Raw genomic sequence first — 13,517 nt, forward strand, 5'->3', positions numbered from 1 at the left:
ATGAATGTGTGGTTGTATTTTCAGGTTAATGCAATCACCAATTAAAACTAATAGTGTCTATAATGTTTCTTGGGGAGATGATGTTCGATCAGTTTTGTTCTGCTGTCATACGACACTTATAAGAGACCCAGACAAGACGACAAGTCCGACCGCGAGTGAGTTGGTCCCCCCCAAAAAATACTAGTACTTCTGCAGTTTGTCAGGATTTTAGCTTCAGGCCACATTTCTTTACATTTTACAGAAACAAAACTTAAAACCTCATGGCTAATTTGCATGAACTGTAAGCGCTGATAAAAACAGCTCGCTCTTTGTGCTGCTGACGTGGTTCAGCTTTTGTCAGACTAAAGGACACGACTCAGTGGAATATATGTTTTTTAGTGGAATATATGTTTTTTTCTGAGATGTAGGATGTTGCGGCTGACGGTGAGTCTGTTCTGTGCACGTGTCGCGTTGGAGACGTTTTAATAAGTCTGCAGGTCATACGCATAGACCGTACAGTGGTGCAGCTTCGTAGTTTACTTTGGTAATACGATAATACCACATACCCCAATAAATTCCTGAGACGGTTTCACGGTATCAAAATCTGGATACCGCCCAACCCTACTCTCCTCTGCCATATTCGAACCCTTCTTATGGTTAGTTGTAAGATTCTGTCCAAGACTCCACCCACAAGCCTACATCACCCATGCTCCCACATGACAATTCTGCATAAATATACAAAACATGATACAAAACTACACAACAACTTGATAAAACTGTTGTGATGCACAGTAGTTTCATTAACAGGATTCACGCTGATTGTGTTGTGATAGTGCTCTGAAGGGGGAGTGATTTAATGTGGGGAGCAAAGGGACGGGGGACTCAGATCAACAAAAACTAAAATGAAACATGTTAATACATTGTTTTTGGGTGAATATATTGTAAATATAACATAATAATATATAATATAATATATGGTGATCTAAATATGTGGATGTGTGTATTAGTAGGTAATACCCCACAGAAGTAAAATCCCCCACTTGAACACAGTCCACATTCCTCCTGAACACTTTTCGAAAGCTGTTTGAATGTTTTGGACACACTGAAATGAGATTTCAAATGTATTTGCCAATACAAGGATTATGTTCAATGTTCAACATTTATTTTCCATGTAATTACGTCAAATCAGTTTTATAAAAGCAGCTCTGGGAGTGAAAATGAGTCTGATGCCTGCTGTCTGCATCTCATGAGCATTGAGCTTTTTATTCTCTGTGAAACAGTAAGTGTGCTGTTAACATATGAGCTGTTGTTAGCTTTACGTTCATGGAAACTTCACTCTGGCCTCTGAAAGTACTGAAAAGCATAAAATAAAACAAAACAAAAAAAAAGAAAAATTGTGAATGATGCTCGGAAGGCATTAGGCAAGTTCCGATTTTAAGACGGTAAAAATCAGGTACAGCGCCTTTAACACTTCCAGACTGTGTAGCTGCACATAACTTTACAAAAATAAAAGATAGAAAGTTACTTTCAGTGAAAAGGTTAGATTACCGTATTTTCCGGGCTATTAGACACGCTCTTAAGCCTCCAACCCCATCAAAAAACGACTGCGCGCCCCACAATCCAGAGCACACTATAGGCGAGTTTCAGCTGACGTCATTGTTATTAAAAGCCCGTGTTGCATGCTGGGAAATATTTTGGTCGGAGGCAAGAAACACGATAGCGGTCAAACACAGTGCGTAACCTCGTGTATGTATCCTTGATAATGGTAAATTCCTGCTGTATTATCGGATGCACAAATAGAAGCACGGAAGAAGGAAAATGTCTTTTTCGTATTCTGAGTGAAAAGAAGCGCTAACGGTGAATTAAACGGCTTTCAAACATCCGCAGAGCAAACGTAGAAGATCCTAACAAACCGTAGACTCCAACAAGTTCAACAACACATCGAGATTCTTGCAGATTTTCATCTTTTCTGCTGTGAATGGCCCAGGAGTTTCCACCAAGTCATTGTGGATATCGCCGAAGTGAATATTTGTCCAGGTAGTTGGCGATTCTGACTAGAAATTTGGTTTGGTCCAGGCTCTGTCGGGGTTAAAAAGGGTGATTTGGCTCCATCGATGCTTATGATAAATTTCTGGTCAAATGGTCTTGGGTCCTCTGCCGTTAGAGTGGATAAATAATCGGGATCAATACCCTTTACGTGCTTTCTCGCTCCGTCCGTCATGTTGAATTAGTGTTTATTGCCGCCGACCAAAATAATTCCCAGCATGCAACGCGCGCTTTTGTCAACAATGAAACTCGCCTATATATGAATCCACTCAGGTGTCCCAGCACGACTTCAGTAAACTATAAAGCCGCACCACCCGCAGAACACACAAACACACACGGAGCAGACAGCAACCACACAGATGAGGAATGGAACGGAGGAACGAACTGAAAAAGCGAGTGCAATGTGCCACTTCTAGACACAACTGAGCATCTTGGTCTGTGTAATTGTGCATCCCTTTTATTTTCAGGTTTATTTCGGTTCAAACGTTCAAATCCAAATGTAATAAACCCCATGGAAATGCAGGAAGTGATGTGGCTCTGTGTCCTGGACCTGAACCAGCTGTTTCGATGACTGACACCAGGAAAGTCATGGGGCCATTGCACTTTTTTGTTTTGCGGCAATAAAAATATTTTGAGTTTACTTATAGACTTGATATTTTGCACTTTTGTAGCTGTTGCTGTGTGTTTTGTATGAAAGAGTGTATGTATTTATTTTTTTTGTATTTCTGGTGTTGTAGTTTTTATTACAGTCATATGACACGACTACAGCAGCAGATTGTGAAATAACAGGTTGTACTGAAAAAAGCATGCATAACACTATAAGGATGTATAACGCTTTGAGTGCCATGAAGGTGGAAAAGCGCTTTAGAAAAATGTGATCATTTACCATTTACCATAACACAAATGTACTAAAATTGCCCTTAGTTCTGGAAGAGTTAAATGTGGCTATTAACTAGGGCTGGGTATCATTAAGAAGTTACCGATACGATACATGCCTCGATACACAAGCCACGATACGATACATATCTCGATACAGTGCACTTTCGATTCGATATGATATATTTCAAAAGTATTCGATACAGTTCAATTAAAAAAAAAGGCGATATATCTATACAGCAGCCCAGAATATCGATACTGTATCATCTCATTAAACGATACATCAAATCAATATTTCAATATTTTTGCACACCTCTACTATTAACAGACACTCGCACACACTCATGCACACACACACATACATGCACACAGACACTCGCACACACTCATGCACACACACACACACACACACACACACACACACACACATACATACATACATACGTGCATGCACACACACACACACACACACACACACATACATACATACATACATGCATGCACACACACACACACTCATGCACACACACACACACACACACACACACACATACATACATACATACGTGCATGCACACACACACACTCATGCACACACACACACACACACACACATACATATGCATACATACGTACCTGCACACACACACACACACCCCGCCGTCAGTGTCAGGTATAGAGGCCATAGAGCGTTCAAGCCCAGGGCTGCACAGCTCCTTCACGTTGGGGCTGTGGGGCTGTAGAGCAGAATGGAGAGGCACAGGCTCCGCTTGAAGGCGGGCAGATGATATTTGCCCAGTTGAGTAAACATTTTATGCACAAATATTTGAAAGGCTGTCACAGTAAATAGAGGCTCTGTCACTGTGATGGAGCAGAGGAAGTGCGTGGCTTGGTTTGGGGTACATGTACATTTGCGACATGGACCCTGCTCATTTATTGGCCAGATTGTTTAAAAGTGACAGACTTAGAGAAGAAAAGCGGCTACACGGCAGTACTCTGTTCTAGGGATGTGACATGTGACAGCTGCAGCGCTCAAATCATTCTGAGAAGAAACATCACGATTTCACAATTACTGGCATGACTATTCAGGGAAATCCTACAGTTGCATTCATTGGCCTGATCAAAATCTAATAGACTCACTCCTCATTCTAACCTCTGGTCCTCCAGACCCCGCCCCTCCTCCCCCCTCACTCTTCCCTTTAGTCCTTAAACCCCGCCCCTCTCCCCCTCACTCTTCCCTTTAGTCCTTAAACCCCGCCCCTCCTCCCCCCTCACTCTTCCCTTTAGTCCTTAAACCCCACCCCTCCTCCCCCCTCACTGTTTAGGGCTAGAACCTTGATCGGACCGTTTTGGAGCTAAATGTTTAGCACAGTTCTCTGCAGTATAATTCCGTATGTGACTCTGTTTAATTGTGTAGAAGAGCTGACTCAGCAGACGACAGGACAAACGTCTGAACACATGTGTTTATGAGGCCTAAACAAACAGGCCCTGGTGACAAGAGCTGTCACTGGAGACTGCAGTTTATGGACTTTATACAGTCAAGTGGTGTTTTACAATAGATTTCACAACCGTCCCGCTGGCCTATTACTATCTGTAGTTTGGCAAATGAATGAGGATGATAACAGCAGCTTTGGCCAATCACGTGCCTGTACAGGGTCAGCCTCTGATTGGCTGGCAGTTAAAGTCATAAAATGAGTGTTGCGTCAGTATAGATATACTGTAAAAGGAGCTTAGGGTCCAAATGAAACTGCTGTATACTGCCTGTCTGACAAAGCTTTTTTTATTGGCCGAGAACCAGGAAGTAACAGTGGTGCGCTCTTAGCATGCTAGCTGTTGTTAGCGTTATTGTCATAGCAAAACTCTGCTGCTGTTGTTATAAATCTTTCATGTTGAGGAGTCAGTTTCTTTCACAGAAAATAAATGAATAAATCAGCTACAGCAACTTTAAAGCCAAAGTACTGATATTGTAACAGAACTGAAAAAACTGAACTGGTTAAGTTTAGGTTTGTCCTCATATTGAAATCTGTCCTGTGCATTTGACCCATCCCCAGGAGCAGTGCAGTGCTCAGGGACCCATCTGCAGATCTTGAGCTGGTCTTACTTAGGACTATCTCACCTATTGTGCATGTCTGGAGGATTTGACTGTCTCCTCTTTTATTGTGGTGTTTGTGGAAGAAATGTACTTCAAAAACTGCAGCCTTTGTGATTTGTTCAAATTGTGATTTTGATTTGATTGTGATTAATCTTGCAGCCCTGGTAAAATGCATATTTGCATAGGCTCTTCACAAAAGTCACAGATTGGTGGCTGCAGTGGTGTTTTCTTCTATAAACCAGAGGCTACCCGGTTCCACCCCCACTCAGGACATGTTCTGTTATTGGGGTCCATGTGAGGCAGGACTGCTGGGGAAGGCTACAGTACATTTGTGTGAGAAGGCCTTCATAGGAGTGTGGTCTGGGGCTGCTCCAACAATCCAAAACACAATCCCCAAATCCAGATCATAAAATATAATAGGGCTGTTTGTCTCATGAAAAAAAAAGAAGAAAACACTGTGGATTCCACAACAAAAAGCCACTTTCACAGCACAATATCGTGTTACAGTATTTTATACTAATCCCATGTATTTGCATAGAAGTAAATGTATTTAATAACAAACTACATGGTAAATACTGGGTAGGAAAATATTGTTATAATGAAAGAAGGAGTAGATTTACAAGAAGCAGTACAAATACATTTTGTGGCAAATTCATCTCAGTGATGAGTGGGGTTCTTTTTAAAGAGGGGGTATTGTTTAATATTGACTAAAATCAAGCTTTCTGTCATGGTATAATGTTGTTCCTTCATTAAAAAAAAAGAAAAAAAAATGCATGCATTTTAGATGTTATCCATGTATGAGTAATCTAGCGATCTCTCCTGGGCCCTATTCAAAGCCGTCTCACTGTTAACTGTAAGATTCTGTACCAGGCTCCACCCACAAGCCTACGTCACCCATGCTCCCACACAACAATTCTCCATAAATATACAAAAACATGATACACTACTGTACACTGTACACTACAACTTCACAAACCTGATGCGATGTGCAGTAGTTTGATTAGTGGGATGCACAACATTTGTAATGTGATCTGTGCTCTGAACAAAGCAAAGGGAGGGAAGAGCAAAAACAAAAGTGAAATTTATAAAACATTTTCAGTGAATATTGCATTGAACAATAAAAGGTAACATGGTGATCTAAATATGTTATGTGTTAGCAGTTAATACCCCATAGAAGTCGAATCCTCCTCTTTAATGGACAAATCCACAACCAATCCAGTGTTAGTAAAAACATGTGGTCTGGAGCAGAGTTCAGTCTTTTATTTGGCACTGCAGTGGGAAACCTTCATTTGTTATTTAAGTCTTTTTTTTATATGTACATAAACCGTATTATTAAAGCCATATTTATTTTGAGCTAATGAAAAAAAAAAATATATATAAAAATTTAAAGGAACCATATGTAAGATTTAGATGTTATATTCCATAAACATTGCCCTCAGATGAGGTAAACATGATCAAAACAAATTTAGCTTTTTAACAGTTGTAATGCTTTTTTCTTAGTTGCACACACGTGTGCCAAGTTCTGTCTTATATTCTAGTGTTCTGGTTCTCAAGATGATTCACCAATCAGAAAGCAGAATGAGCCTCACATGATTGTCTCATTTGTGTTACCAGTTCCAATGCTGAAATCCAGTTGTCCTAAACTGTCTCTCTGATCTGAACGGTCTCTACCTAAACCCCAGCACCTGCACCAGTCATGAGTCAGTGCTAGTATAGTTAGGGGTGTGTAAAAATATTGAAACATGTACATAAATATACAGCAGTCCCTGGTATCGGTACTGTGTCAGAGTATTTTTTTGGTATATGTTATTAAATTATTTTGTTTCAGAGCTGCAGTTTTGTTGCTTGTTCAGTGGAGGGAAAATGATTTATGCAACACTTTTGACATTTATCTGTTTTGAGGATTAAAATGGGTGTGTTTTTTATTCACTTTGCACAAGACGTGGTTTAACAAACACTTTTAGTATCACAGCCTCGATTTAACCTTTATTTTTTATTGAACTGTATTGAATCGATTTGAAATACATTGTATCAAACCAAAAGTGCACTGCATCGAGATATATATCATATCGACGACTTCTTAACCCAGCCCTAGTGCTAGTGCAGCCTCTGCAGCTCAGGGAGGGAATTCTGGAGATTCTGAGCTTCCACATGAGGCCTGTTCATATACTGAGAATGATTCTTATGTGACCTCCATCTGCAGGATAAGACTTTGGCAACACGGGCTCATTTGTGATTGTAGTACTTTTTGAAAACAGTAGAAGCGTAGGTTACATACAGTTCCATTGAAGTTTGACCAAACACCTAAACTCCGCCCATAACCACATTTCAACTAGCTAAACTGGACAGTATGGCGACGATTGAAGGGGGGAGTGAGGGGGGAGGAGGGCTTACAAACTCCGCCCCTTCAGGTGATTTTATTACAAACATCTGTCTGTAATCAGGACAGTGCTGTGTGATGTCACCAACTACTGGGAAAAGCAGAGGCCACTGAAGGCAGCACAAACATCGGTGTTTTTGACCAGAGAGCTGCAAATTGACCTGGTTTGTTGCCAAAAAGCCGAGGAACAGTAGATATGACGCTGTTAACACACATAAGGGGTCCGGTCAAGTGGTAACGGAGGGAAACAGGAGCAGATTTTTGACATTCAAATGTCTCTTATTCAGAAACTAGAGGGACTATTGAAATAAGTAAAGTATCAGAATGTAGGAAAGAGTTAACACTCCAACAGGGTCAAGTTAAACCTGTGATATTCTTTCAAGCTGTTGACAAAAAATGTAAAAACTCATGTCGGTAATGGAGGGAATGAAATATGCAGCACTTTTTGGGCAATAAATACAAACAGTGATAACTCTTGGTTCTCACTTCCATATCCTTAACAAACTGGTTTGAATATTTGCTTCATATAGTTTTCTACCATATGGTACAAGATTAGGTTGAAAAACCTCAGACTTTTTGAGTCATGAGATTATTTATTAAGAAAGGTCATGGTAACGGAGGGAAAAGTAACGGAGGGAAAATTGTGCAAACAAGTAGAAGGTGCAGCTTTTTTCTTCTGAATACTTTAATATTACTTCAAAATGAAAGGAAACTATTTCTATAAAATATGTCAGTCCTTCCAAGCAAATTTTTATCATTTTAAATACATTTTTTTTGGAAACATCATGTACCTTCATCAACAGTTCAAAGATGGAATAACACAAGATATGATGAAATACATCCATTTATTTACATGATTTGCAGGTCTTTGAAATTTGGTAAATAATTTTTGTTCCATGTTTCATACATGGTCTGTTTAAAATGGATGTAACTTTAGAACCAAAAATGGTCCAGAAAAAAGGTCAACAGTTTCATAAACTAGAGTACATATGCTATCTGTTGAATACATTTTTATATCAGATCAACTTGAATTTTTGGCTTTACTGTTTACTTCTGCTTGACCGGGCTCATATCCACCGTTAGTAGCAGTAGTGTAAAAAGTGGCTTCAGATGATTTTAAAGTTACGCTTTAAAATCATGAGCGATCAACGTTGGAAAAAATATGACATTTTCCATCCGCAGCCCTACTTAGAGTCTTGAATCCTTTTGTTTGCTCTTCAGGTCTTTATTTGGCCAGACTAGCACATAGCGACCTTCACATGACCTTCTGGTGACCTACAGGCAGGTCAATATTTACAGAGGTTAGTGGTGCACCTCTTCCCGGTGGGTGTAAGGGGATCTGTGGGGCTGCTGTGTTTGTTGTGCCTGTACCTCCGCACAGTACATGAGCCCGGACCACCCACAGAGCTGCTCCTCCTGCTCCTGGGCTGCCTGGGACATCTGTGTCAGTGCTTTTTACATCGTTCACTTTAGTCACCGTGAGCCTTTTAGTTCTTCTCGTTTTAGTTTATCTAGGCCTGTTACCAGAATTACTATATCGACTTATCGCTCAATATATTGGAGCTGGAACAATATATTTTTCTTTGTAAAAGTGGAGATTTGGGGTATTTTAGTTGTAATACGATCAGATTTGAGCTGCACAAGGTTGAATAAGTCACTTCTGTGGATAATTATTGCTTCATTCTGCTGTTTATTTGCTGCAGCTCAGGCCATTTAATGATCCTGTCTATTTCAAAATGGTTTACTGGGATTATCTTGCATTATTGTTTTATATGAGTGGCATGAAGTAGTTTGAGTATTATCCTTTATCGCGGTATATCTGTACCATATACAGTATCTCGTGCTTCATATGTTTTATCATGACAGGTCTATATTTAGTATTGATTATTGCATCGCATGCTATCATCACTGCACACATACCACTAGGGCAGGCTAAAAAAATACTCATGTGTTTTTTTCTAATGGTCAGTGATATGGTTGGGGGTGAGGGGGCTCAGTGGCGCCGATCTGAAGTCGTTGTTTGTCATGTTCATAAAATCAATAACAAAAGCCAGTTTTATTTTATTTTTGAAAAGAAAATCGACTGAGCAATATGAGGAAAAAGTTATGTATTTCTTTTTTGCCATTTCCTTCTTGCCTATTCACTGTGATTGAGTCCATTTCTTCCTGGGGCTGACCAATAGGACTGCACTACATTGACTAGTATTGTCACAATTCTTACAAATTCGATTTCGATACTAATAAATAGACTCCGTGCTTAAACGGACAGTTCGGAATTTTGGACATAGGGCCTTATTTCCTAGTGAGCCAGAGTGTTGGAGACGTGTGAAGACACTTCCATCTGGTCCTTGTATTTGCAGAGGTCGCTAGTGCTAGACTAGTGCATGTCAATGGTCATAGTTCTCCTGCCACTAAAAACAGTCTTACCCACTCCACAAAACACCCGAAACAAAACTATTATTACACCAGACTGTCCATGTGAATGTCTGTGTTGACAGAATAATGTTTGAAAAAAAAAAACATACCTTGCATTGCGTGAATTGTCACAAGTTGAGGGACTATTTTCTCATATATCAGTCCGCGCTGCCGAGCTTTCTATCAGGAAGTACAACTCACTACTGCTGCTCACACAGAGATCCTTCAAATGCAATGTTGGCTTTACATCTAATGTTATTCTATCGACACAGACATTCACATGGACAGTCTGACATTGCAATTGTTTTGCTTTGGGTGTTTTGTGGAGTGGGTAAGACTGTTTTTAGTGGCAGGAGAACTATGGCCATTGACATGCGCTAGCCTAGCACCAGTGACCTCTACAAATACAACGACTGGATGGAATATTTTAAAAAGTGTCTCCACAGGTCTCCAACACTCTGGCTCAGTGGGAAATGGGATCTTATGTCCAAAATTTTGAACTGTCCCTTTAATCAGATTCCATTACCACAGTGATAGTAGTGGAGCTGTTAAGGACCAAAAAAGTGCCAAATTTTTCTCTTTTATCGTACAAGCATGAAACTTTGCCAGATTAGTAACACTTTAGGACCAATAGTTCTGGATATGGAACTAAGCCTAAATTGACCCTGGAGCCGAGTACCATGCATGTCACAAAATGGCTGACATGGAAACTAGGCTGGGAGCAAAATTACTGCTTAAACCACCTTTTTTGGAAAATAATGTTAAATTATCACACATTATCACTAATGCTTCCACTTATATGAGTAACCCAAGATTCTTACAATCATATGTTTGGTACTGGGAAGTAAAGCAGGAATCTTATATTGGTTATTTATAGCACTGTTAGAAGGATACAGTGTGTGTGGTGAACAATGGAGAGATATTGTGAATAGGCAGAAACAGAGAGAGATTAAAAGAAAGTATTTAACATTGTACTACAACTGGGCGGGTGAACTATGTAACTTTTTGGTCAGGAGTCCACAGCCTGCTTGTTTCTGTTGAGATGTTATTGCTCTTCTTGAAATGTTCCGCAGTATGACATTAAACAGCTCTACTTTACATTTATTCAATTATAGGTGTTTTTTTTGTTTTTTGTTTTTTTAGCTCAAAAATACTTAGAAAAACAGACACTGACGGTGAGCGGGGTCGCCTCTCCACAGATCTGACCTATAACTTGGTCTGGGTTTGGTCTCCATAATGATAGAAAGGTTTAATACTATACTGTGAAGCATTTGATGGAGCCTCCACCAGAAAAGTTACATAATGCACCTTTTCAAAATAATTTTTCAACCAAAAATATGTAGAGAGAGAGAAAAAAAAGTGAAACAACTATGAGAGAAAGCCAACAATTGTACAATGTAAAACTGTCCTATTTTATGTCGAATTTAGGATCATATGTGTGGTATTGGGAAATAAGTATTGTACTCTTACATTGTTTTTTCATAGCACAGTTAGAAGGATACAGACAATATGTAACCAAAGGATAAATACTGTGAATAGGCAGAAATAAAGAGAGATTTAAAAGAAGCCATTTAAGATTGTACTAAATCTGGACAATGCAATGAGCTGAGGACAATGAGCTTCAGTGTCTGGACAGTGAACCCAAAGGTAAGTATATTTTCAAGCAAAAAATAGGTATAAAAATTAAGTACATTTAGAAAAAAACTAAATAAAATCTTGTAGGATTTTAGTACTTACAAAATAAACTCATCTCATAGAGCACAATTGGGTACAGTGTAAACTGACCCTTGTTTATGTCTAATTTAGAATCATATACATTGTATTGGAAAGAAAGAAAATGTAATTTATAGCATAGTTTGAAGGCCACTTGCAATATGGTAAACAAAGCATACACAAATAGAGAGATAGGTATTCAAGATTATAACAAATACGATGTAGACGATGAGCTTCAGTGTCTGAACAACAGATCCTAATTTAAATTAAAGTTTTTCAAGCAGTAATATCTATAGAAAGTATATTATAGTTGAACTGAATCTCATGAAGACATACAGTAACAAAAAATATATACAGTGCAAATACAATACAGTAATTACAAAATGGAATCACTTCATAGTGCATTATTATAAGGCCGTGTAAAACTATCTAAGCTTATTTCTTTCTTTCTTTAGAATCATATGTATGGTATTTGGTAATACGTATTTAAAAAGGCATTTGAGGTTGTAACAAGTCCTGCATGTGGACAATACACAGATTGAGCTTCAGTGTGGACAATGGAAGTCAAATGAAGTAATTTTAGTACCACAAGGTACTAGGTACAAGGTCATTCAGTGTACTACCTAGAAATGGCATGAACAAGGGTTTCTCAGAAATAACATCTTCATGGAGAAAAGCATCTGACAGTCCCTCCATCTGAAAAGATACCCAATGCACCTTTAAGTGTTTGGGGTTAAACCTCACTTCCATGCAGCATTTAATTATCATTATGAAATATGATATGACACTTACTGATCTTTAGAGATGGTTAAATGTTTTTTGTTATCAAAAAAACAATAAATATGGCTTTGAAAGATGAAATATTTTATAAACTTGGATTTCAACCACAGGGAACCAGCACAACCCTTATATTCTCAAGGAAAATAGTCTTGTCACCTCAATGCTTTGGAGTTTAGAAAGAATAATTGTTCAACATTACAAAATGGATAACTAAGCAAATTAAATGATAAAAAAGAATTACGCAGTATTTTAATACCAGCCTCGCTTTCATGTAGTCTATTTTGTGACATGCACAGTTCTCAGCTCCAGTCTTAAAAACTTAGACTTAGTTCCATATCCAGAAATATTTTGCAAAGTTTCATGCTTGTACCATAAAAGTGAACTATTTTGGTCCTTACCAGCTCCACTATAGTGAAATAAACATGTTTATTTAGGAAATAAAATGTGATTTCCTTATACTTGTTCTGATTCAGCTCAAGATCATTCTAAAACTATTCAAGAAAGGTTCATTTCTGTCCTATGATTGTTACTCATTTGAGCAGGTATTGATGCTAAAAAAGTGTCTAGTTTCAAAATTAGTTTCAATATCGATAAGTATCTGATTTTCTATGTTTTTTTTTAACAGTATATTGCATAATGTATATGTGTGTGTGTGTGTGTGTAGTACTATGCTGACCCTGCCTCTGTCTCTGCAGCAGATGGTGATGAGTCTGCGCGTGTCGGAGCTGCAGGTGCTGCTGGGATACGCCGGACGAAACAAACATGGCCGAAAACACGAGCTGCTCACCAAAGCCCTGCACCTGCTGAAGGCCGGCTGCAGCCCCGCCGTGCACCTCAAGATCAAAGAGCTGTACCGCCGCCGTTTCCCCGCCAAGATCATGTCCCACACGGAGCTGCCCCTGAGCCCGCCACACCACCCGGCCGCCGCCGGAGGGGGGGGTGCTCTGCCGGGGCTCACGCAGCTGGCGTATGAAGCTCAGGCGGGTCACGGGGGATCACCCTCGCCCGCCGCCCTCCTGCCCCTGTCTCTGCTGGGTCCTGGCAAGCACGAGCTGAGTCCCCTGAGTCACCGCCTGGGCACCTCCGGGCCCCTGCACCCGGTCCACCCCGACGTCAAACTGCAGCGGCTGCCCTTCTACGACCTGCTGGACGAGCTCATCAAGCCCACCAGCCTCGGTAAGACTTTTGTACTCGTACTTGTGTACTGTGCTCTGAGGAGTAATACTACACGTGATT

The 13,517-nt window shown here is 39.7% G+C and overlaps 1 protein-coding gene across 3 annotated transcripts in view; it reads left to right on the forward strand.

Annotated features, from left to right (window-relative positions):
* The window catches only part of LOC110174506 (E3 SUMO-protein ligase PIAS1-like), an 88,970-nt gene that overhangs the window by 27,228 nt on the left and 48,225 nt on the right, over positions 1-13,517 (forward strand). For 2 of the 3 annotated variants that reach the window (XM_055154458.1, XM_055154460.1), the window contains exon 1: positions 12,950-13,457. In XM_055154458.1, coding sequence (XP_055010433.1) covers positions 12,950-13,457 — 508 coding nt within the window. Of the gene's footprint in view, positions 1-12,949; positions 13,458-13,517 lie in introns of those variants that run through there. The other variant, XM_055154459.1, reaches the window with a different exon arrangement.

The sequence above is a fragment of the Boleophthalmus pectinirostris genome, unplaced genomic scaffold (assembly GCF_026225935.1).
Source record: "Boleophthalmus pectinirostris isolate CB_2022bp ecotype Guang Dong unplaced genomic scaffold, ASM2622593v1 HiC_scaffold_19, whole genome shotgun sequence".
Lineage (NCBI taxonomy): Eukaryota > Metazoa > Chordata > Actinopteri > Gobiiformes > Gobiidae > Boleophthalmus > Boleophthalmus pectinirostris.